Raw genomic sequence first — 23982 nt, forward strand, 5'->3', positions numbered from 1 at the left:
CACAGTGCTGTAGTTCTCCCACCCACTCTTACATCTGGAAGGATTCTTGCTGTCGTAGTGATACTTAACCACTTATTCCTCTCCAGTAATGGGATTGTTTTTCATGAGATTGGAGGTCACATTTTATCTTCCTACTCAGCACCAACCTCATAGAAGGTAAAAAAAAAATGCTTTCTTTATTTAAGATTTGATTTATATATAACTTCACAACTGCTTCAGCATTATGACACTTTCTGTTTCACCCTGTGTGGAAAACATGTGATTGACTTATTACTACACAGGACATGGATATGACTGCTTTTGGAAATTGGACAATACAGCAATTTAATATGAGCTTTGATCTTGTTATGTTCCAAGTCACACAACATAATGCACAAATTGGTCCTCTAGTTGATTCCATTCCATTTTTGGCAATAGATTCGCTCACACACACACACACACACACACACACACTCATGCTTGAACGGTGGGTGAAAACATAACATTAAATTTAAAGCTCCTGCTTCAGTTGTTGTTCATTCGATCCCTTGGCTTATGGCACGTGACGGCAGTCACGCAGTTACGCAGTTGTGAGATGGGTCAAAAGAGGGCTAGAGTAAAGGCATGTGTGCTGTAGGCGGTCAGCGTGTGACGGGGAGCTCTGACGTGATTATGTGTGCATGTATGTTCTGTGTGCATGCCTCAGCGAGGTCACTGAAGGGGACAGATGATAGTCGCGCATAGTCACAAGCACTTAGTCCAGCAGTGGAACACTGAAGGATATGTGGGGAGCAGCTTTGACTGAAGAATTTGGGACAAGTAAATAGTCTGTTTTTAATGTTTCCCCTGCTGCTGCGGGAGAATCTCAGAGAAAACATTGCTCTCCTTTAACGTTCTGTTAACAAACTTTTAATCATATAGGCTTACTAAATTTATAATCACTTATAATTAAACTTATTTGGCGTTCAATAGTTGGCACTCGATTTAGGATTCTACCAATGTATATTATGTTTTTGCTAATGATAGCTAGTGATAACAGATACAAGTCTACTGCTTTTTGTCCGTGTAAGTACTGCTGTCACACCAATTACACAGATCTGAAAGTGCTGCTTTGTGACATTAATACATAAAATGATGGATGTGATAATGTGATCCTAGTTTGCCAACTCCTGCAGAGAAGCAAACTGCTGTGCTTGTGTATGCAGCATGTTGTTTTGAGGCATGTCTGTGGGCTGTGTGAGATTTAAAAGAAAATTCCTGCCTAAAAGCACTCTGACCTGTTTTGTGCAGTATTTCACTTTTCCGCTGCTTAACTCCGTAGGCACCGTGACATCATGTGATGACGTTGCCACGGCTCACTTAACTCACTATAGCAACCAACTCTAAGTATTATATATTTTTATTCAGCCCCTTGGGGACAACAAGTCAGAGTTTTTGCCTTGCTGACATTGAGTTTCGCATTTCAGCTACTGTAAGTACTACTAGTTGGCTGGTCACAATGTCAATCTCTCAAGAAAGGGGGGTGGCGAAAGTAGTTCTGGGTGCTGTAGGAAAATAAGATACTGGACCTGATCCAGAAGAAGTCTGACAGGATAGCAAGTGAACAATTGTGATTAGTGATAAAGCCAAATGTATTACACATATTAGATAATAAACCCTGGAATGATGTTTATGAAAAACGTAGTAAATTATAGAATTTTCCTTTAATTGGTTACTTTTATTGGTTAGTTAGCTGAATTTTTTTATATAAAGCAGAATGTTTTGAAATAAATTAATGTAGCAAGTTTTAAACATTGGCTGACTAAATAGCTGAATAGCTATTCCAACCGTGGAAAAAGATGACAGACAGAAAGGCATATTGAACTGAAGTCTCTCTTCTCATTCCCAGAGTACAATAGTTCCAGTTTTCTGCATGTGGAGGTATAATAAAACCTCAATCTGGAGCGACAGCTCCAAGAATTGTTACTGCACACACTCAATGAGTCATCATGGAGTGGAAACATCAAGCATGTGGGACCATAATCCCAACATGGGCAAGACCTTTTTTGCAATACTAATAAATTTGCTCTCTTTTTTTATACAGTTCTGCTTTCAATTAACTTGAGGATCCTACTCACATCACAGAACAAAATCACAGGAAGAACAAATCTGAAAGCAATTATTTGTACTGACATGTTCAAGCACCGAACAAATACGAAACTTAAATTTTTTTTTTCCATTCTTGTTCACCCCAGGCCTCTGCAGGCATAGAGGAGCCCTCGCTCTAGAGCTCAAGGTTTCGGAAGTGGAAATCCCAGGGAAACCATAGGGCACAGGGCCTATCGGGTCGGGAAGGTTTGCGGATCAGCGGAACCACCACTCAGCATGGCCAGACCTCCGGGGCTCCTGCAGGCCCTCTGCGTGCTAATGGTAGGCTGGGCGCTGGTGCATTGCCAGGTGGGGAGGGAAGAGGAAGTGGAGGAAGACGGGGTGGAAGAGGAGGAAGAGAGAACACCCTCTACGGTGGAGCCAGAGATGACTCACTGTCCGGAGGACTGCAGCTGTAAGGCAGAAGGCGCGGTGGACTGTGCTGGGGTGGATCTCTCCGAGTTCCCCGGTGATCTGTCCGAAAACACCCGGCAACTGTCTTTGCAGGTACACAACGTAGGCCACACCACAGCTCAAACCACTTAATGTGCTTTCTTGCAGTTGAGCCTGTCCAGTACATAGACAGCCAATACATTAGTGTGCAATTTGTATCACCCTATTCATATTTTACCGATTGCTTGACTCTGATTGTCTCTGGTCATTGTTTCAGAATAACCAAATCAGGGAAGTGACTGTAGAGCAACTGTCCAGACTCCACTTGCTGGAGACACTCAACCTGCAGAACAACCGTCTAACTTCACAAGGTGAATTGAAGGGGGAGAACAAGACAGACTGACGGAGAGATTAGAAGTGAACTAAGATTAAAAAGGGAGTGGAAACTGAGTATGAAGGGTGTAAAGAGTGGGCAATTGTTATTGTAGTGCAGTTGATGTACCCCCTGAACAATTTTGGCTGACTATGCCCACAGCAAGCTACCAGAATACATTTTATCCCCCTTTCGTATTTATTATAACTGTAAAATGTATTATTTAACAGGGCTTGAGGACGAGGGATTTGAAATGCTAGATCGACTGAGTTACTTATACTTGGCGAACAACAAGGTGAGTTCTTCTGTCACAAATTTCTATTCACAGATTACATGGCACAGAGACTGTAAATCTACACATATCTACCTCCAGAGCTGTATGGTTGGTATTACTTTTGCACTAAACTGTGAACTTACCACTTCAATCCATTTACCACGTGGATTGATTTTGGCCACACCTACTAAAGCAAGGCTGCAGTGCCTGCAGCCTATGGCCAGATATTTATAACCATTTAACTAAACTAATTTGACATTTTTTTCAGTTTAGCCTATTGGATTTTGCTTTCCTGGATTCAAGATAAAAGATTATTATGAATCGACGGTATTGCTTGAACCTCTCAGCATTGTCGGTAGTCTTGAAAGCTGACCCTGTGCGTGTCAGTGAAACCTTCTTGTTAACAGTGATTCTTTAGATTCTAGAGAAAATTATGGACCCAATTAGGGGCTGAATGTCCTTGTCATAATGTTTTCATGCTCGTAATAATGTTCCGTAGGAGAGCGTTAAAAACGTGACCTCACGTTCCTGCTCTCTGCTGTGTCCCCAGCTCACTGCGGCTCCCCGGCTCCTCCCTTCATCTCTGGTTAGCGCAGACTTTGCGGCCAATCAGCTCACCAAAGTCTATCCCAACACTTTTGGTCAGAAGCCACGTCTGAAGTAAGGACAGTATTTTCCTCGATTTAGAACGATTTGAAGGAGTCCCCTTGCTCCTCTGCCAGTAATGTTCAGCCTGCCTTCCTCAATCTCTCACCTTAATGTAGGTCAGTATATCTTCATAACAACAAACTGACGGACGCTGGGCTCCCTGAGAACATGTTCAATGGCTCTGACTCCGTGGAGATCCTGATCATGTCCAGCAACTTCCTCCGATATGTGCCCAAGAACCTCCCCTCGTCTATCTATCGACTCCACTTCAAGGTATTTTAGTCAATAAGACAAGTTTAGGAAGGTTGCGTGGGGTAAGTGCGTTCAAGCACGTGCCAGTGAGAGATATACCTCTCCTTTCGAGGCTGTGTGAAGATTGCAGGGTTGCAGGTGTGCACCCTTCATTTTCAGTGCTCCTGCGGTGTGTACGTGAGTGGCACACTGGGAACTCACCTGAGGTGAGTCACCTGAGGTGATTCCAAATCTCGGGAGAAAATGAAAAAAAAAACTGGGAATATGTGTACAGTACATAGAGCATTTTATAAAATATAAACTTGAAAATGTGTATCAAACAAGTCAAGGTTTCTGCACATTCTTTGCTGATGGTGTCTTCTTGTGGGCAGAATAACAAACTGGAGAAGATTCCCCACCAGGCTTTTAGCAGTCTTTCCCAGCTGCGAGAACTGTACCTGCAGAACAACCTTCTTAGCAATGACGGCATGGACAATGAGACCTTCAGGTGGGACTTATCAAAAGCATTCAACATTGTTACTCATCGTCAACCATCGAGCTGATGTGACATTATTCTATTTAGTGTTTCCTTCTGATTGATGTGATTATTATCACATCAATCATGATGAATTATCATAAAGGTTTTCAGATTTTAAACGAATGCCCCAAATAATCAATAAGAAAGGAAACAAGAATTAGTATGACCAAAGATCTATCACAGTTTAGAAGTTTATGAAGGTGAACGCAATGCTCATTTTTCCAAAGTGCACAATGGCTTACTAAGCCATTGAGTAATCAGAAAGAGTAGCAAAGAGTGATGTCAAGGGAGAGGACAAGGGGAAGCCCACTCAAAGCCAACAAATTTGCTGATAGATCCTCTTGTGCTTTTTCAGTTCTGGGGTGTTGCCCTCACTCTCACTCTTCTCCCCCCCCCTCCTTAGCCACCTGAGTAGCCTGGAATACCTGGATTTGTCCAACAACAACCTCAGCGCGGTGCCCAAGGGCCTCCCCCGCGGCCTGGTGCTGCTCCACCTGGAGAAGAACTCCATCCACAGCATCGCGGCGGATGTCCTCACCCCCGTAAGGAACCTGGAGTATCTGCTTCTGCACAACAACAAGCTGCGCTCGCGTAACATCCACCACATGGCATTCCAGGGCCTGAAGAAACTACACACCCTGCACATGTACAACAACCTGCTGGAGAGAGTCCCACGGGGGCTGCCCCGTCGCGCCAAGACCCTCATGCTCCTGCACAACCTCATCTCCGAGATCAACCGCAACGACCTGGCCTTGCTTTACACCCTGACTGAGCTCAACCTCAGCTACAACAAGATCACCAGCCCCCGCATGCACAAGGAGGCCTTCCGTAAACTCCGCCTGCTGGAGTCCCTGGACCTGTCCGGAAACAGCCTGCACGTCCTTCCCGTGGGCCTGCCAAAGAGCCTCCAGGTGCTCAAGGTGAAGGACAACCAGCTGAACTCCATCTCCGACGGCGCACTGGGGAGCATGAGCAAGCTGCGCGAGATCAACCTCAGCAACAACCAACTGAAACTCAGCTCCTTCTACCAGGGCGCCTGGCAGGGGCTAAGTTCTCTTACCGTAAGTGGGATGAGGTCTGGCTCCAATTTGTTTATTTAGAATCGCTCATAGCATAAAGAGGTGTCTCATGCACATTCAGAAGTCAGCACGGCTGCTGAGGACGAAAGCTTTTATGGTTCACCTGGTGATGATATTCTCTGTCATGCAGCCTATAAATTTAACTTGGGAATGCAAAACTGTGTCCAGGATATTATCTCTTTCATTATTCAAACCCGTCCCTCTGCAAAACGTAGCAATAAATAATTTTAGAAAAAAAATTAAATAAATCTTAGGGGAGATTATAAAGCATTTCAGTTTGACCATATTCATCTTAGAAAACTTTTATCATTTATATTAGGTGTAACATACCACATGCTCATATCCAGTTGAACGTGGGACTGTTCTCTGGCTGGTGTATGGTGTGTGGCGAAATAAGGAGCCCAGCTGTGCTCGGCCCTTATCCATGTTGTGGTCATGGTAGGGCTCAATATCAAAGAGTCTGATCAGCAATAAAGTGTGTTATTGTTTTGTCTCCCTGCTAAAAGGCTGTTTGTCCATACAGATGTTGGATCTCTATGTTCCTCCTTGTTTGTTCATACAGGTGTTGGATCTCTGTGTTCCTCCCTGTTAAAGGTTGTTTGTTCATACAGGTGTTGGATCTCTGTGTTCCTCCCTGTTAAAGGTTGTTTGTTCATACAGGTGTTGGATCTCTATGTTCCTCCCTGTTAAAGGTTGTTTGGTCATACAGGTGTTGGATCTCTGTGTTCCTCCCTGTTAAAGGTTGTTTGTTCATACAGGTGTTGGATCTCTATATTCCTCCCTGCTAAAGGCTGTTTGTCCATACAGGTGTTGGATCTCTCGGGGAATCAGCTGTCTCACGTGCCCGTCGACCTGCCGGAGACCTTGGAGTATCTTTACCTGCAGAGTAACCGCATCAGCAGTGTCCCAGCAAGCGCATTTGAGAGCACGCCCAACATTAAGGGGATCTTCCTCAGGTCAGTCCCGCACAACGCCTGTGTCCTCTCACCGAAGGGCCGATATGGTCATAAAGACAACACTCCTTCTTGAATTTGTTTAGTTTTTTTTTTTGATAAATTAAACTGAACTCCTGAACTCTTCTGTTTGTTTTTTTAATGCTTGTTATTACTTTGAGACAATCCGCAGTGCAATCTACTAACAAGGTATTAGGTTTAGATAAAAGAATTCGGTTGATTAAATCAACAAATGATAGCTTTTTACTAAGGAAACAAAAAAATTACATATACAGATAAGCTAATGTGTTTTTGCCTGGAGTTTTAATCAGTGCATTTCTATGTCAGGAACTCATACAGCGGCTGGTTGTTAGTACTTAGTACTTAGTATAATTTACTTAGTACTTAGTATATAAGTTTTTTTGTTTTGGCATGCAACATATGAATTGCAGACACAGCGCATTTATGTACTGACGATAACATTATTTCTTGCTGGAATGGGGGTGTGTAAAAAAAACTTGCACACCTGTAATTTTCATTTATGTCAGAAGTATTGTTGTGACTGGTTTTTGTATGATCGCACAAACATGTCTTCAATAATGTGAGCTCTCCAGACTGAAATGTGGTTATGGTAAACTATAACAGTATATGATTTCACTTGAAAACCACGGCAGTGTTTTGAATTTTTTTTGCAGGCTGATAGGCCATCTCAGGAATTTTGAAATGGTAAATTCTTTTAACTTGTTGCTTTATGTCCCCAGTCAGTTCACAGTTGTTCTTCATTTAGTTCCTTCATAGCTTTAAAAATGTACCCTTTGTTTTGTTTTATTGTAAAATTTGTGGATGGTTGCTGTTGGAATGCAGTATTGTGCTGCATTCCATAGGTTTTCTGTGGATGGAATTTACGACTCGTCCAGTCTGATGGTGATGTCAAAAACATGGTACTCTTTAAGTCATACTCAAGGGCGAATCTAAGGAAAGAATGTATACCTTTGTCAGTTTTATTTTATACTGAGAAGTCTTGAATTATACTGGCATCGTCTTCCCAATGTGCAACTACTAAGGCCATTCCAATAGGACTCGATTTGCCAGACAAAGTGGGCCTTGAAACGAACATCATTTTTGGACTCTAGATTCAGAACTTCTGGCAAACTTCTGTTTCTTTTTGGAAAGATAAGGGTCTCTCTGGGCCAATTCCTGGTGTATTATGCTAGGCCTGTGGTATGTGAGATACAAGTACTGAGACTTTTCCTTTATTGTTGGTGTTGGTGGCGAGGCTAAGTATGGCCTCTGCAATCTGTTATACCGTGTTTAAAAGTAGACTTTTTGATGTTCAAAGGATTATTTACTTTTTGGTTGCTATTATTGGAGAATAATTATCTTTGTTTTGCTTATGAATTTACTTGGCTCTGTTTTGGGTTAACTCACAGCGCTTGCATGGCAAATAGTGCTATTAGTTTCTTATCATGGGCTCTCTCATACAGCTGTGGTGTTATCTGAAAAATGTATTTTGTTAAACTACAACTTCTGGCTATGGGCCAGTGAAGTATTAGAAGCTTTTTTGTTCTTTTGTGCAAAAGGAAAGAACCTATCCTCTTGGCTGGGGGAGCATGGGGTAATGGCACTAATCAAACTGTGGTGCCATTTAGCTGCTGCATCATTTTACAAATTTTGTTTCTCAAATATTCTACTTTGGAAAGAGTCAAGACAGGTCTGCAAATTAATTCTAGAGGTGGGCAGTGAATTGAAACGATGCACTTTTCCAATTTGCAAAGACCCTGATAAGCTCACAGTTTTGAACATGTCAGGCTATTAGGAAATGAATAGGCCACCATGGGCAATGAATATGCCATCGTGGGAGTATGTTTCATTTAATTTTCTCACTTAATTTTATCAAAAGGCCAACCTGGATGATTTGTGGGTATAGCACATTAACATCCCCTCTGACATGATGATATTGGCTTTGTGCTGTAGTAGATACTGTGCTGGGCAGCATTAGGCTCTGGGGGCTATGTTACCTCATCATGTTTATGTTCAGATTGAGTTGATTGTGCCATCTCTCCCTGCAACAGGTATAACCGGCTGTCTGCGAATGCAGTAGTAGAGAGCGCCTTCTCTCACTTAATGAACCTGCAAGTGCTAGATGTTGGTCCAACTTCCACCAGACCCACCCATGAAGATGACTTGGAGGAGGAGACGGATGAGGAAGAGGAAGAAATAGAGGAAGATGGTCAGTAAGACCATCAAAAGAACCAGAGCTATTAAAGTGACCGGTGGCCAAACAACCTGTTGCACTCACTGCCCCAGACCTGCTCATCCTTTCTCTGTGAATGGTTTCGGAAACAAACAAACAAACAAACAAGAAAACAAACCCCTTATATTTAAAACCCTTACCCCATTTGTTTACACATGCAAAAATTTGAGATTTTTGCTACTTATTTTGAAATTCAAGATGGAAATGTGATGAAATTCAGAACTGAAAAGGAATGTAACATCTTTTTTTTTTGTTGGTGATGTGAGTTTGTCTATGAAGGCAGAATCAAATGAGCCCACTAAGCACACTTAAGGGAATGCATTTGTGAAGTGAAAGTCAGAAATCTATTTGGTGCGGGATACCAGATAAGTGTTTTCTTGGCTTACAGCTGCTATTAAATGTCTTCATGCTCGCATAACTGTGTGTTTCCACAAGCCAGCTTGAAAAACACCACTGCCCGGTCACTGGGTTCCAGAGCACAGCGGAACTCAGATGCTTGAATGGAACCCTGGAGCTCATCAACGCAAAGTCAGAACTATGACAATCAAAGGAGGAAGAACAAGACAGCTGATGTCACATGACCTGGGGTAGGGAAAATGAGTGATGTGTGGATGCCTCAAAGAGTCTGACCCCTGGGATCCCACTGTGTTTCACAGCCTGAGACGTCAGATAACGATTGGACAATTGGGGACTGCTGCTGAGGGACGTCTCTGAGGACTGATGTCTTATACATATAGAGATATCTTTGATGTCATTCTCTCCACGCCACGACAGAACCCATGCAAAAAGAGCAACATATTACTGCTAGCCTGTCTGCTTTTTCATTTTGGCTTCAGTCTACTTGGCAGACAAACTGCTTGTGAGGCAACAAACTCTTTTTCAACCCTTCTCAGGAGCTTCTTCTGTGTTGCAAATTTCATATTCTGTGTTCAGTCTAATTTTTTACAAAGCAAGATAAGGTTTATGTGCATTTTAATGCAATTTGTAAATACTCATGCTGCAAAAGTCACAATTATGCACCAGACAAATGTATTTTTGTGTATTGCGCCATTGCAATTACTAGTAAAATCTGTTGCACAGCAATGAATATTTGGAATATCAATCTGGTGAGATGTTCAAATAATTAAAATAACATGAATCCCAAACGTTTAATTAAGAAAAGGTTGCTAAAATCTTCATGATAAATTATAAATATAAAATTATTTTATAAATGGAAAAATAGATTTGGGGTGGTAAACAAAAAAAATAAATAATTTGGGACAGTGGTGAGTCAAGCACAAAGCATTTCCCCTCATGGGATACATTCCTGTCCTTTTACAATAAATCTTTCCACATAGTTTGGTCAGTGTTCAAAACTAAGTGGCACCGGATAATTTCAGTCTGTACAAGCACCCTTGTCCTGAAGTGTCAAGGTCAATGGATTTTGAGTTATTTTTTTTGCAGTCTTTTGGAGCTTTGCTTTTTTTTTTTGCAATTGTTATTGGAACTGTTAATGCGATTTGTTCAGTCCTTTTGAGTTCCATGTATTGTGTTTTTCAATTTAGTTTGCAGCGACGGGATTACTTTGTTTAGAACGTCATTCAGTTTTGATCTTGCTAAGTCAACCTGACACAAATCCGTTCGCCGCTAGGCCTTTCATTCCCACCTTTCACAGTCATTTCATTTTAATAAGATCAACATAAAAAAAAAAAACCTCAAAGGTTTCCCTTCAATTTTTTGCTTACAGCAGTATATTAATTTGAGCGATGGAAGTCAAGGCTGGGGACAGAAAAGAAACAGAATCATCTCTTTTTTTTCTATGACAGGATAGCACTTTCTTATCTACAAAATAACATAATTGGGACAGAAATGACAGTGTAAATGAATGCAAATACTAGGGTAGAGACCGGCCAAATGATCGTTGTATTGTAATGCTTTAATTCCATGGTACAGCTAAAGTTCCCAGATTACTGCATGTCTATGTCCAATGCTTACATGATAGCTTTCTTCAAGGAGATATAGCAACATAACTCAATACAGCAACCAGGCCATTGATACATGTAAAAAAAAATGCATACACCACAGTTCCATACACAGTGCATTTCCATCACAAGTAATTTATTTTAACAGATACAATTTTACGTACAAGTACGTATTTTGAAATTTAATTGGAAAAAAGTATTCTTAGTTGACAAATGTAGCAAAGTAAATAATGCAATAATTAGCATTGAAAAAAAATCAACAACGTACCTTTGCTTCATATAAATGTATATACTGTGTACACCGCTGGCTGTACAGAGTGGGCATGGCACAACTATCTTCATATTCATATTCCTTTTCTGCACTCGTGGGGTACCCTGATACCAGGGGTCCCCAGTAATGCCACTGCCCTCCCTTTTATTCTTTAAGGCAGAAGAATGCATGAGGGGATGTTCAGGGGCTCATACACCCCTCCCCTTAGCAAATGAAATGATAGTAGTTTAAATTATATCATCTGAATTACAGATCACGCCTTTAATTATTTAAGCAGTAGTAAGTGGTGGTAGCAGCAAATGAATGATACAGCTTCAGAGCCATTGACTGTATGATGTCATATCTCGGCATGTGCCACGCATCTTTGCTGTATGCTGATGGATTATGTTTTTTTCAACCAGATGCTGGTCAGCAGCATCTGTGGATTTGTATAAGTTGCTTCTGACATACATGGCTAAATGTTTTTTTTTTTTTTTTGCGTACGGACATGGATGGAAGCCTGACTATGGGCCCCATATGTTGAAATGAGGAGAAAGCATATAATCAAGAAAAACCAGCAGTGCAATATAACGGCAAAGACAATACACCACCTCCATTACCAAGAAAGCGATTACCTGACAATGAGTTAGTGATTCACAATGCACTTTGCCTCATATTACAGGAATGCTGTTCCAAAAGAGTAACACTTGACTGAAGAAAGCTTATAAAATTCACATGTATCAAATTAAATAAGCAAGAGTAAAAAAAAACAGAGCAGGTATTCCACTTGAATACATCATTGTTTGATTAAAAAATGAGAACTGTTTTCCAGAGTCCTGGTGCCTAGATTTATACAAAGTTTCCCCAAAGAATCAATAATCAATATACGGGTGTGTGTGTGCGCGTGCGTGTGTGTGTGTGTGTGTGTGTGTGTGCGTGGGTGCATGTGTGTGTATGTGTGTCTGTGCTTTTGTGCTCAAAAGCTTACCACTGGCGTGCATGAATGGAACATCTCCCACAATGCCACTGGAGGTCATTTGTTCCAGTGACCCTAAGACATGGTGCTGCAGGCAGCATCTGGAGAAAGCAAGTGATAGCATCCAGCTGTGGCTGCAGTGGAATGAATATCCGTTCTTTGCGCCCCCCTAAGGCCACAGATTGTACACTGACAGGAAACCCATCCTTTTGTCACCTCCTATTGAGTCCAAACAGGAAGTTAGCCGACGCACATCAGTCTCTTGGTTGGTGCTGCCAACTACTCTCACAAACATGGCGGAGTCCATCCTTCCCAGGATGCTCTCTGCTGACATTTACCCACATGTGCTGACCGCACACATTCCAGCATAAAACCACGAAAACTCACAATTCACTTTTTCACACATCTGAATCAAAACCTTCCCTGTAAAAAAAAAAAAAAAAACTTTACCAACGACCTTCTTGACCTTACCAATCTTCTCCCATGGGGGTACAATCTTAACTCCGGCATGATCAGCTGTAGTCCAGCCCTCCTTGAGCAGTCTACACATTAGTCTCTAGGCCGTTCATGTCGATGCTACAGTGGTCTTTGTGCTTGTCCTTGTCAGCGCGCTTGTGCGAAGCCGGGGGCCTCTTCTTCTCAGACGACCTCAGGCCCTCCTCCAGCTGCATCAGCCGTCTCACATCGGGGGGGATGTTGTCTGCCTTTATGTCTGGCGGGGGGGGCTGGAAGCCGCCGTTGTTCTGGTAGGCCATGATCTGCTGGATGTTGATCATGGGCTTGGTTTCGCAGATCAGGGGCACCTGGGGGAGGAGCAAGGGTGACGCACGGCACAAACCCAGGAGAAGCTGAGCAGTGGGCTCCAGGCATAGCTTCATGACTGTCTGGATCAGGGGTCTCAAGCTCCAGTCCCAGAGGGCCGCAATCTCTGCTGGTTTTCGTGATTTCCTTTCAATCAGCAGCCAATCATGGCCTTGGTGCGCAGACTCTTTAGCCAATCAATGACTTAAACTAAGCACTTAAGTGCAGGAACACGTCAAAAACCAGCAGACACAGCGGCCCTCCAGGATTTGAGTTTCGGATCCCCTGGTCTAGATCATCTGTGTTCAGCAGAATTCCTTTATGTGGTAGGAAAAGGCTCTTGAACTAACTTCGCGCTGCAATTCCAAACATATTTGCCAAGAATTAGACGTGTCCTGTTCTTTTCAGTCTATTATTACAGGGCTTCATTAAGTGAATTCTAACCTCACGGCCAGACGTTCTTTCCCTTTTATATTATGTAGTCCAGACAAAACTGGTCGTAAACATGCTCTGGTCCTTGACAGATTGGTTTTTGGATTTTTTAATTAATTAGCTGTACAATAAAATAACACTATTTTAAAAGACAAATGGAACACACGAGAACCTGTATAGTATATAATACTGAACTAAGATAATTAATAATTTTTTGTTTACCAAACAATAATTTATTAATTATCTTAGTCCTTGTCAACACGCTTGTGTGAATAATCGAGGCAAACTGAATAATAATTTTAAAAAATGACATAGAATTTTTGAATATTGTTTAGTATTGGATGGTCTTGCAAGGTATTCATTGCTATGGAAGGTACAGTAAGACTACTCACCCCTTCTCCTTCCTTGACAAAGTCCTTTCTGCAGATATGGGCCATGATGCCTGTGGCCAAGGCATCCCCCATCACATTGACCATGGTCCTGAATCTATCTCTGGATGAGACACAAATAAATTGCTTGTCATATATCCAGTATTTCTGCTCAGTTTTTAGGTGCATTTCTAGGTCATTTGGCTGAGACCTCCATAAACTAACAGCAACACTCACCAACCATAGCTGTGTGCAGTGCTTGCAGAATGTTTACTGCCATTATGGGTCAGGGCTAAAGGACACGTTATTTATTGTGTCTTTGCATTTTTATTGGGTTGCATTTGCTTTAAAAAATGTTATAGTGCAATGCAAAGGCTAACAGCAACCCAGACTCACTTTAAGTAAGAAATCCTGATTAAAGAAAATCAGACAGAAGTGATGTTTACTGCGACAGTGGTATCCTGCCAATAAAATGAGTCTGTGTGATGAACCATTTTGAATTTACTTACAGTGCCCAGTCCACGGCAATGATGAGAGTGATGTCATCAGTTGGTAATCCGACAGATGTTAATACAATCACCATAGTAACCAATCCAGCCTGTGGAATCCCTGCAGCACCAATACTGGCTGCAGTGGCTGTAATACTGGGAATGTTGAAAAAATAAATAAATAAATCAACACCACTCAGTTTTTACAAACCAGTTCCTTTTCCTGTAAAGCCCAGATTATTTCCATAGGTACATCTCCCAAGCAATTAGCACACCTAAATAAAGCAATGTTAAAAATTATTCGACTCCACAGTTCCCATTGAACTGTTTACCTGCGATGCCACTGTATGCCTGCGATGGGCATGAACGGTGGTGGCAAAGAGTCACTTAATACAGATCAAAAGGGTTGCAAAAAAAAAAAAAAAAAAAAAACCGGCCTCTGAAACAAACAAACAAGCCTTGTGAAATCCAGGCTTCTCTGTGCCAGAGGCCATTTCATTGCTCCGTGGCATTCGTACTGTCCTGGACTGAGGGGGAAAAAGGCACAGATGGAACCGCACCGCAAACAACGTCAGATGGGGGGGGGGGGGAGAACAGATGAATCTGCCGTGACTAGGAGAGATGATTTATTCGGGTCACATGGATCCTTTCACAGAGGGATTACAGGACAGCTTCGGTTTGTGAGGACGCTGTGCTTGAACGCTGTCATAACTGTAAATATGTCGACGCCGGTGAATTTTGGACAACGGGCACATCTCCAAGTTAAAGGGCCTTGTTTGGTCCGGTGCTGTTCTTCATCGAGCGGTTTTCACAATACGTCTCGACGCATCTCTTGGAAATGATCGTCTGTTCAAATATTTTCGCTGGACAGATTCTTGCTGGACGCGGTTCAGTAGTCGGAATGATTAAAATCACATGGTTGCAGTTTCGTTCCTGCACTCCCTTGGACTCCTGGAATGAATCTGTTGCTGACGCGCAGCTTGCTGTGTGCAGCTGCACAGCACAGCGGACCTTCACGAAACGGCCGTCATCGCTCACTGCCTTCTCTGCTTTAACTGCATTTTGACATGGCGATAAGGAGCGTGGGCGTGTCACTGAGAGTCAACGTAACACACTATATTGTACAGCTTGATTTAACGAGTAATGTGAAGATCAAAAAGTTATCTCTGCTATTCAAAGTGTCATTACTGGAGCAGTGATATGACTTAGAAAAGTCACCTAGCTAGACAGGGCAGAAACCATCTCATAGAAATTTTAAACCATTTTGTTGGTTTAACCTGAATAACTGGCAACTCATCAAATATTCACATTTCTTCTAAATGTTCCCTTTCAATAAAGATTTAAGTTCAGCTGTCATGACACTGCCATGTCATACACTACCATGTATCATAACGATGTAGAACTGGAGAATGCAAGGTCACATATGGAGAAGTGTTTGAAGAGGTGCCCATTATTCTCTCTCTCTACTCTCTCCAAAAGGCCCGACTGTCAAAACAGTTACCTGATGGTAATGATCTGGCCGAAGTCCAGCTCGTAGTTGTTGACCTGGGCGATGAAGATGGCGGCCACCGCTTCGTACAACGCCGTGCCGTCCATGTTGATGGTGGCGCCGACGGGCAGCACGAAGCGGATGATGCGCCGGTCGATGTGGTTGTTCTCCAGGAGGCATTTGAAGGTGATAGGCAGCGTGGCGGAGCTGTGAAATAAAGGGGCAACACTTAGACTTAAATCCCCTCCCCTCCTCTAGGGGGCAGTCAAACTGATAGAAGACCTCTTTGCCTGACTCTGCTCCTCCCTCCTCTAGGGGGGCAGTCAAACTGATGGAAGGCCTCTTTGCCTGACTCTGCTTCTCCCACTTTAGGGTGCAGCCAAACTGATAGAAGACCTTTTTGCCTGACACTGCTCCTCCCCCCTATAGGGGGCAGTCAAACTGATTGAAAGAGCTCTTTGACTAAACTCTGCTGCTTAAAATGTAACATCAGTTGCAACCAAAATTCCAAAAAGCCAGCCATCACTTTCTTAAATACCGCAAAAAAAGGTGATGTGTAAAAAAAAGTTAATTGGCAAATGACTCCCATAGATTATACGATGGAAAACAATGTTCTTTGAGTAATAATGCCTGTGAGGAGTATTTTAAAATTCAGTGTTATAACAGTTGGGTGTACAGTAGGTACACCATAAACTGAAAACCGCAAAGCTACACTATAGCTACAGGCAACGTAACTTGCCATCTCTGAAGCCATTTAAAACTGTATTAATCCCATGTAATTCAGCTCCGATCTAAAATAAAAATTAAATCAGATACTTTCTCAGTTGTATTGACTTCTTAATCTCTAGATGGCAATTAATTAAGGTATACTCATGCATTCATTCATACATGATTGATTACTGTACATCTCAATATGAAAAATGAAGAAATGATACGAGTCATAAATAAGAGGCAACTCAAATATCTGCATCTGTTACAAATGAACAGTTCTTTGCAAAGTAATGCAGTTGTTTTTATCCTGTATCTCTCATCCAACTGGCCAGATTTGGGAGGTCAAGGCCCTGGCACACACAGTAGGGCAGTCACTGAAGCCACATATTTCTCACAACCTCCCATTTCCACTAACAGAAAACAGATGTTGCCTGATCTCCTCACCTCGTTCACTGTCTTTCAGAATTAGTCCAAAATAATATGTATGGCATGTAACAATTCTGGGTGGTCAAAATAACATTAAACAACCAAATATTTTCAGAGTCTTAATGGAAAATGGGGTAAAACCTCATGATGCCACATATGGTTTCAGCAAAAGTGTTGACAAACCAAGACCACTATTTTCCAGAATCATGTAGAGATAATGTAGGCCATTAGTGTCAAAGAAAGTTTGTCAGAATCAATGATGTTGTATGAACAGTATAAATGATTATTGAACTTTTTGTTGTGCCATTGCTGGCTCTGTAAGTTTTAAGTGTAATTTTGTTCATGTCTTGTTGCTCTTATAAACATACCGCATACCCACATGTGTTTTGTTTTCACGAGTCACCCCGGATAGGAGCACCCATTAAGTGTAATGTAAGGTGACACTATGACTAAACTGCAGCTCTTGGTGGGTATGACGGGCGGGGGTGGGGGTGGGGATGGGGGTTGGGGGGGGGGCTGTACCTGGACGAGGTGGCAAGCGCGATGAGCAGGGCCTGCAGGATGCCACGGATGTACACGATGGGGCTCTTCTTGGTGATGAAGAAATACATGCTGGGCAGGATGAAAAGCCCGTGCAGCACCAGCCCCATGACCACGGTCACGGCGTAGAACCCGAGCTTTTTGCCCATGGCCGACGGGTCGCTCATCTCCAGAATCTTCCCGGCAACCAGGAACACGATGCCGAAGGGGAAGTACCTGCGTTGAGCCGACAAGAAGCAAATTTCATTCCCGTGAAGATTTAACAATAACACACTCGGGTACAGGGTCCGGCCCTAGGATTTTGTTGGCCCAAGATAAACAGCGGTTGCGGCCCTAAACAACCGCATAGAGCGTTTATGCCACAGGCCGGCCCTGCTGGGGTACTATTTAGGAGCGTGGTAGTTAGTAGTAGTAGTAGTAAAAGCTCTCCAGAGATTTTGAAAGCTAGCAAAAGAGAAGCAGCCACTTACCAGATGACGATGGCGACAATTTTCAGGACAGCTTCGTTCAGGCTCTGGCAGAAATTGACCAGAGCAGTGCCATTAGGCCCCATTCTGCCTAGCATTATCCCTGCGAAGGAACACGAGCCACATTTAGCTTCTGTAAGAGTTCAATGACTCATACAGTATAAGACCATTTTATGGGACTGTTTCACTTTTTTTTTTTTCTTCCCCAAACAGGAGTGTTTGTTGTTGACAAATGAGGGGGAAATGTTCCTCAGATGAAACCAGAATAGAAAAAAAAACATTTGTGTTCAGGAAAGTTATTGCTTCAGGGAACAGTGTTTTTTTTCCCCCCTCCCCTGACGCTAAATGTTTACCCATCGTGGCAGAGAAGATGACGATTCCCAGGACGTTCATTCCCTCGCTGGTGCCTGGGCTGGTGCGGAATATGACGTCGGGGGGCGGAGTCAGGTCCAGAGAGAAGTTCTGTACGTCGGTTCCGTTGTCATCCTGAATGCCGTAGATGAGGGCCCGTCGGGTCGTGGTGCCCGTGAGGCCCTGACTGACCGTGGGCTTCGGCGTCTTCATGATCGGTGTGCTCTTTGTCCGATACTGAGAGCGAAGGAAAGGTGAAGAGTGGTTGTATTTTGAGAAACAGTGACTGAAAGTTACATATTTTTGAAGAGATTAACCTGGGTCTTGTAAATTGCATATTCCATAGTCCAGTTGGCTTGTCAATTTCCACCAGCAACCACATTTTGAACTAGATTCCCATGAATTAACGATATCACTAGGTGAGCAAAAGTGCACCATCACTCATTGTTGCAAAAACCCTGGTTTATATTCCCTTACCCATCAGTGCTGTAATATGAAAATTAATATACACGGTAGAGCATGTGCCATCAAAGATTTTCAGCAAAACTATGCATGGATCATCCAAACGTCATAGTGCAGTCAATTGAAATCATATTTCAACTAACCTGTTGAAAAGTTGCTTGAACCAGGTTAGATGGAAACATGTTGCTGGGTGGAAGGGAAAGAAGCAGTAATTAATGCAAGCAACAATTACACAAAATTTGGTTTTAAACTTTCTTTGAAGAGCATATACTTAAGAAATTATAAGTAGCATGGCATCTTAATTAGTTATAATGTAGTGTAATGTGGTATTCATAGTAGTATAAGTATAGACATAAAAACACATGCCTTGCAAAGGGTTACACATAATGCCCTATATTAATACTCAGAAAACAATGCAAAGTAATAATGACAAGGTTAAATAACATAATTCTTGATAACTACTGGTCACTAACATATTTAATGGAAACATAATGCAATACATTATGAGAATTTTAGGTAATGAAATGCACAGCGTTATAATAATTTGCATTATGGGCTTTATTATGTTCATTAGCCACCCTAAGTGATCGTTGAATACTCAAACTGAAAAAAAAAATGTTTAGACATATAGATATATTAACCAATTATAATGCGTTGTAAAGTTGTCATTGCCTGCTAAAAGGAATGTAAGACAACATTGGACAGGTTGTTCATGTATCTTGAATTTTTAAATCTACTTCAGAAAATAAGTTTTCAACCTTGTTCTGGAGCTGCACCATTTCCAGTCTGATGCTTTAACCTAAGTACTCTTTTATTATTCATATGTTCAGTTTGGTTTCCGAATGTAATTATTCTTGCGGTGAATGCATCCCCCACAAACCTTTGTAGCGAACCAGAATGAAACACCGCGCCCTGGAACTGGATTTTGTATAATTGGACTATTTTCCTTTCAGCATTTACAAATGTCCCTGCGCTTTTGTCTGACATCGGACACACATATGATCGCACACACAATATATAATCATATTCACCCAAGGTGTACTGTATATACCACGTTTTTCACAAAGAATGGGAAATGTAGAGTAACTGAGCTGCATCCCACACAAGCATCTCCTCTGCTGTCTGTTCAGCAGGGTCGATCTCCATCTCTTTGTCATGAGAAATTAGCCGTGCAATACCTTATTACAAAATTGGCGACATATAATTGAAACGCACTAATGCATCATTCACTATCTCCGATTTAAAAATGTTGAGGTAAATTGTAATCGCTGAAAGCTACTGGGACTTCTTACAGTAGCAGTGGAGTCAGAACTGATTGAGACGGACTGAGATTCTGCTGGGGAAAAACTCTGCACGGGTGCTCCTCTTCACACAGACAAATATTGCATTCCATCTGAAAAGATGGTGCCATTTACACAGAGATGACCTCAGTGTCTCTCCAGGTGTCCCTCACCACTTTCCTATCAGACCAATACAGCACATACAGACATTTTAATCACAAGAGTCAGTGGGACCAGGGAAGAACCTATGCAATTTTGAATACTGCCAGTAAGGTTAACGCCACTGGTAGTGTTGTCCCTAGCCAAAGTCCAGTGGCTTAATTTGTGATCATGGTCTCATGATCAAATTGTATCTTAAATAGGGGCTTATGCAGGAAACCCACAGCTAAGCAGTTATTTATAAAACCCCACAGTGACATGGATGTGACTGTACGTATCCACGTAAAGTTTACATTAAGATGTCACTTAATAACCGACTGGTCATGTGGAGGTGCTGCATTTTTTGAGGGCTGTGGCTGTATCCCTTAAGTGGGCTGTGTGCGTGCTTTAAGGATGAAATTTAATCGATAATCAATTTTAGGCATGAAGAGTGAAAGAATCAAGAGCAATGAATATGTTGTGAATGGCCTTATTGACAGGATGGAGTAATTACAAAAGCGCATTCACAAGGGTTGAATTTGAAGTTTATTTGAGTTCTATACAATTATTGTTATTGGCTCTGTACTCTGTACACTGGATTTTAAACAAAACAACGTGAGGTCAAAGTGCATAATGTCAGCTTTAATTTGAGGGTATTTGCATCCATATTTGGTTATCTGTGTTGGAATAACAGCCCTTTTTGATACATATTCCCCTCATTTTTGGGGGAGCAAAAGTAATTGGAGAGTTGGCTGCTCAGCTGTTTATTGGCCAGGTTCGCTGCCAGCTGTTTACAGGCAGTAACGCAGGCCATCATGGGGGTGGAGAAATCAGAATAAACCGATGTTATAAACATGATGAGCCATAGACAAAACACTGGGTGTGTCATAATAAACGGTTTGATACATTGTTAGGAAGCAATCACGCACTGTTGAGCTTAGCAATAGCAAATGACCTGGTACACCACAGAAGACCATTGTAGCGGACGACCGAAGAATACCTTGTGAAGAAAAACACCTTTTCAACCGCCAAACAGATAAAGAATATTCTGGAGGATGTACGCATAGATATGCCAAAGACTACAGTGCCTTGCGAAAGTATGGGAATGGGAGAGTGAAATTAATTATTTTTGTTATGTTCTTAAGGCATTTGGATTTGAGATCAAAAGCTGAATATGACACAAAATTAAAATTTATATCATCGTATTTACATGCTCATGTTAAAAAAAAAAATCATTTTACACAAACAGCTGTTTTTGTGTTGAGTCCAGACCTGGGTCAAATATGTATTTGTTTTGGATTCAAATACTTTTCTGTACTCTATTGATCTTGCCTGGTGTATTTGAGCCTGCAAATATCACCAGAAGGCAGGGTTTGCACTTTTTGAGAGTATTTCATTCATGGTTACAATACACCAAACAAGATCAGTAAAGCATAGAAAAGCATTTGAATCCAAAACAAATACATATTTGACCCAGGTCTGCTTGATTCCCCCCATTTTCACAAATGTTTTTACACCTCTGCGAATGCAGAGAAAGTCCACACAGCAGCCCCGATCGTTGGGGTGTAAAATTGGCAGACTCCTGTCTGACGGTTCACTTCAGGGGTATCACCCATGCAATGATTTAAAAGAAGCGAATAATGGATTTGGACCTAACCCAGACAGTCTACTCTGAAAGAGAAAAAAAAAAAAAACACGCAGGTGTCCTTTTCATTGATTCTGTTCAGCTGAAAAGTGTCTGCTCAAGGTTTATCCACCCTCATATTTTCCAATTGAATAACTATATGTAAATAAAGTTGGCTTTCTAGAACAGGATATTGACCAGTGATGTCAAATGCGGAGTGAAAAGGCAATGGCTAACATTTACCGGACAAGATAACCAGCCCCATTCATGGCATCAAAACCTTGTTTGCTTATTCCTCAGATTATTCTGGCTGATTAACGACTTCAAATTTCCGATTTCAAATTCAGTTAAATTAAAGTTCTGACGTTGTATTGGAGGAGAATCGGATGTCTGCGTCACAGGGAAATCGTAATTCACTCCTTCGACTAGGACATCGACTGACGATGATCTCACTCCATTCTCTCCCAGAGGCATTAATTCTCCAGTGTGAAAAAGAACAAATATTGAATATAAACACATGTTAGAAAATTCCCAGGGTCCTAACTAGTTCTTTTAAGAACCGGCCAAGCTAACAACAAGTGATTTCTGCTGAAATTTCCTATGGTGGACTGTGACATACATGAGACAGGGAAAGTTGTGTCATTAGTTAAGCTTTTTTGGCTACCAGTCCTCACTTAGCAACAGAGAATAATACAAACAAAACAACTCTGTTATGTAATTTGGCAAAAGAAGAAAAGAAAAAAAGGACCCAAATCAGACTGAACTGTACCACATAGCCTAGCGCACAGTTATCGAATTTCATCTTGTTTTACAAATTATGTATTCAACATTAGCAGGGTACACTTGTTTATAATCACAGAACATTAATTTTTTTTTTTTAGCTTTTTCATCTGTGAAAATTCCTGTATAATAAGACACATTAAGGACAGATAGATAATGGCATGAGCAGCGATTTTAAATAAGTAATTTTCGATTTACTATATACTGCGAAAATGCTTGCAAATGTAGCAAATAGTTACAAAAATCATTTTCACAAAACAAGGCAGGCAGAAAAGGCGGGGTTAATGGAGTACATGTGAGGATCTGGGACTTCAGAGGCATGAAAGCACAAAGCATGCAAAGGAAGGGACAGCAGCCAGAAGCTAGGCAAATGGTAAGAGGGATCAGGCCCATAGTACAGTTCCTGTGTCAGCTGTAGCTCAGTTAACATTCCACATTGGTACAGCTTCAGACCGCAACACTGTGAGGTTCATTGCTTAAGATACAGGAGACTCAGACTGAAGTCGGACAGCGCCAGTGCCTGTGCCATCTGCGGTTGTTAGCTCAACAGGGGGATGCGCAATCGTGTCGCCCTGGATACGGAGGATTCAGTCGGTTAGGGGGTCTGTGTTTCATTGCTATCGAGGACCCCTGCCGGGTCGATCGGGCGCTCGCGAACCGCTTGCTAAAGTCGTCCGTGAATTACACTCCATGCGAGCTTAAAAGAAGCAGCTAGCAACAACATGCGTTTTGAGAAGAGAATCGCGGTTGTCTTCACTTTCCCAAATAAGCCGGGGGGGGGGGGGGGGTTTCCATGGGAAAGCGGCTGTGGTTGCAGCCGTTTTAAGTCTGGGAGGGAATTAGACATGCTCAGCCACAAGGTGGATGCCAATTTTTATTTTTATTTTTTTAAGAATTAAAAAAAAAAAAGAAACATGCTGAGCAATTTTTCATGCACGTTTTCTTCTCATAAGACAGAGACGACAGGCCTGCTTCAGACACCACTGCTTTTGCTGGGGACTACTATACCATTGCTGCCCCAAAAAATTCGGACAGCACACTGCACAGATTCATATATTTTGGCACTATATATGGCACTCTTTTTTATTCTTGATAATGCCACTGCAGTCACATGCATTGGGTCATCGTATTGTAACCAATAAATGGAGCAGTTTGAATGTAGACCTTGCATATACACTGATATTGCTATACAAAGCAATGGGCTCAGTTCCTATAACCAGTTTATAAAACCCTTTCCACAGCCAAAGACCATACAGTATGTACAAGCGATAAGCTCAGCACGTTTTTCAGAGCCTGACGACATCCCAGTTGTCTGCTATTGACAAAGCAACGACATCGGAACTCGAATGCCAATCCAAGGCTGTGCGTGTTGCGGTTGCTCCTTACCGGATGAGGTCGAGCAGGGCGTCGGCAGAGCTCATGATTGCCTTCCCGCTGTCCTCGGAGTCCTCCTTCTGCGCGGCGCCCCCCGGGTGAATTATGGACACCATGACGATGCCCACCACCACGGCAACGAAGGTCGTCCACAGGTAGTAGGAGATGGTGATCAGCCCCAGCCGACTCGAGCACTTGGCGTCGAGGGCCGCCAGTCCCGACATCAAGCTGAGTGA

General features: G+C 42.2%; 2 protein-coding genes across 2 annotated transcripts in view; one reads left to right on the top strand and one right to left on the bottom strand.

The window, feature by feature from the left end:
- On the top strand, positions 1–11865 carry podn (podocan). The gene is made up of 10 exons (XM_064333660.1): positions 1–156; positions 2214–2613; positions 2777–2870; positions 3103–3167; positions 3697–3806; positions 3911–4067; positions 4418–4533; positions 4967–5624; positions 6450–6598; positions 8647–11865. Exons 2-10 carry the CDS (start codon positions 2344–2346, stop codon positions 8810–8812), a joined length of 1785 nt encoding a protein of 594 aa, XP_064189730.1. The 5' UTR covers positions 1–156; positions 2214–2343; the 3' UTR covers positions 8813–11865.
- Positions 11486–23982, bottom strand: part of LOC135253853 (excitatory amino acid transporter 5-like) — a 27384-nt gene continuing 14887 nt past the window's right edge. The window contains exons 3-11 of the mRNA XM_064333661.1: positions 23759–23974; positions 18694–18736; positions 18091–18325; positions 17741–17840; positions 17253–17486; positions 15606–15800; positions 14126–14260; positions 13641–13740; positions 11486–12818 (exon numbers count right to left, since the gene is read on the bottom strand). Coding sequence (XP_064189731.1) covers positions 12558–12818; positions 13641–13740; positions 14126–14260; positions 15606–15800; positions 17253–17486; positions 17741–17840; positions 18091–18325; positions 18694–18736; positions 23759–23974 — 1519 coding nt within the window. The 3' untranslated portion in view covers positions 11486–12557. The remainder of the gene's footprint in view (positions 12819–13640; positions 13741–14125; positions 14261–15605; positions 15801–17252; positions 17487–17740; positions 17841–18090; positions 18326–18693; positions 18737–23758; positions 23975–23982) is intronic.

The sequence above is a fragment of the Anguilla rostrata genome, chromosome 4 (genome assembly GCF_018555375.3).
Source record: "Anguilla rostrata isolate EN2019 chromosome 4, ASM1855537v3, whole genome shotgun sequence".
Classification (NCBI taxonomy): domain Eukaryota; kingdom Metazoa; phylum Chordata; class Actinopteri; order Anguilliformes; family Anguillidae; genus Anguilla; species Anguilla rostrata.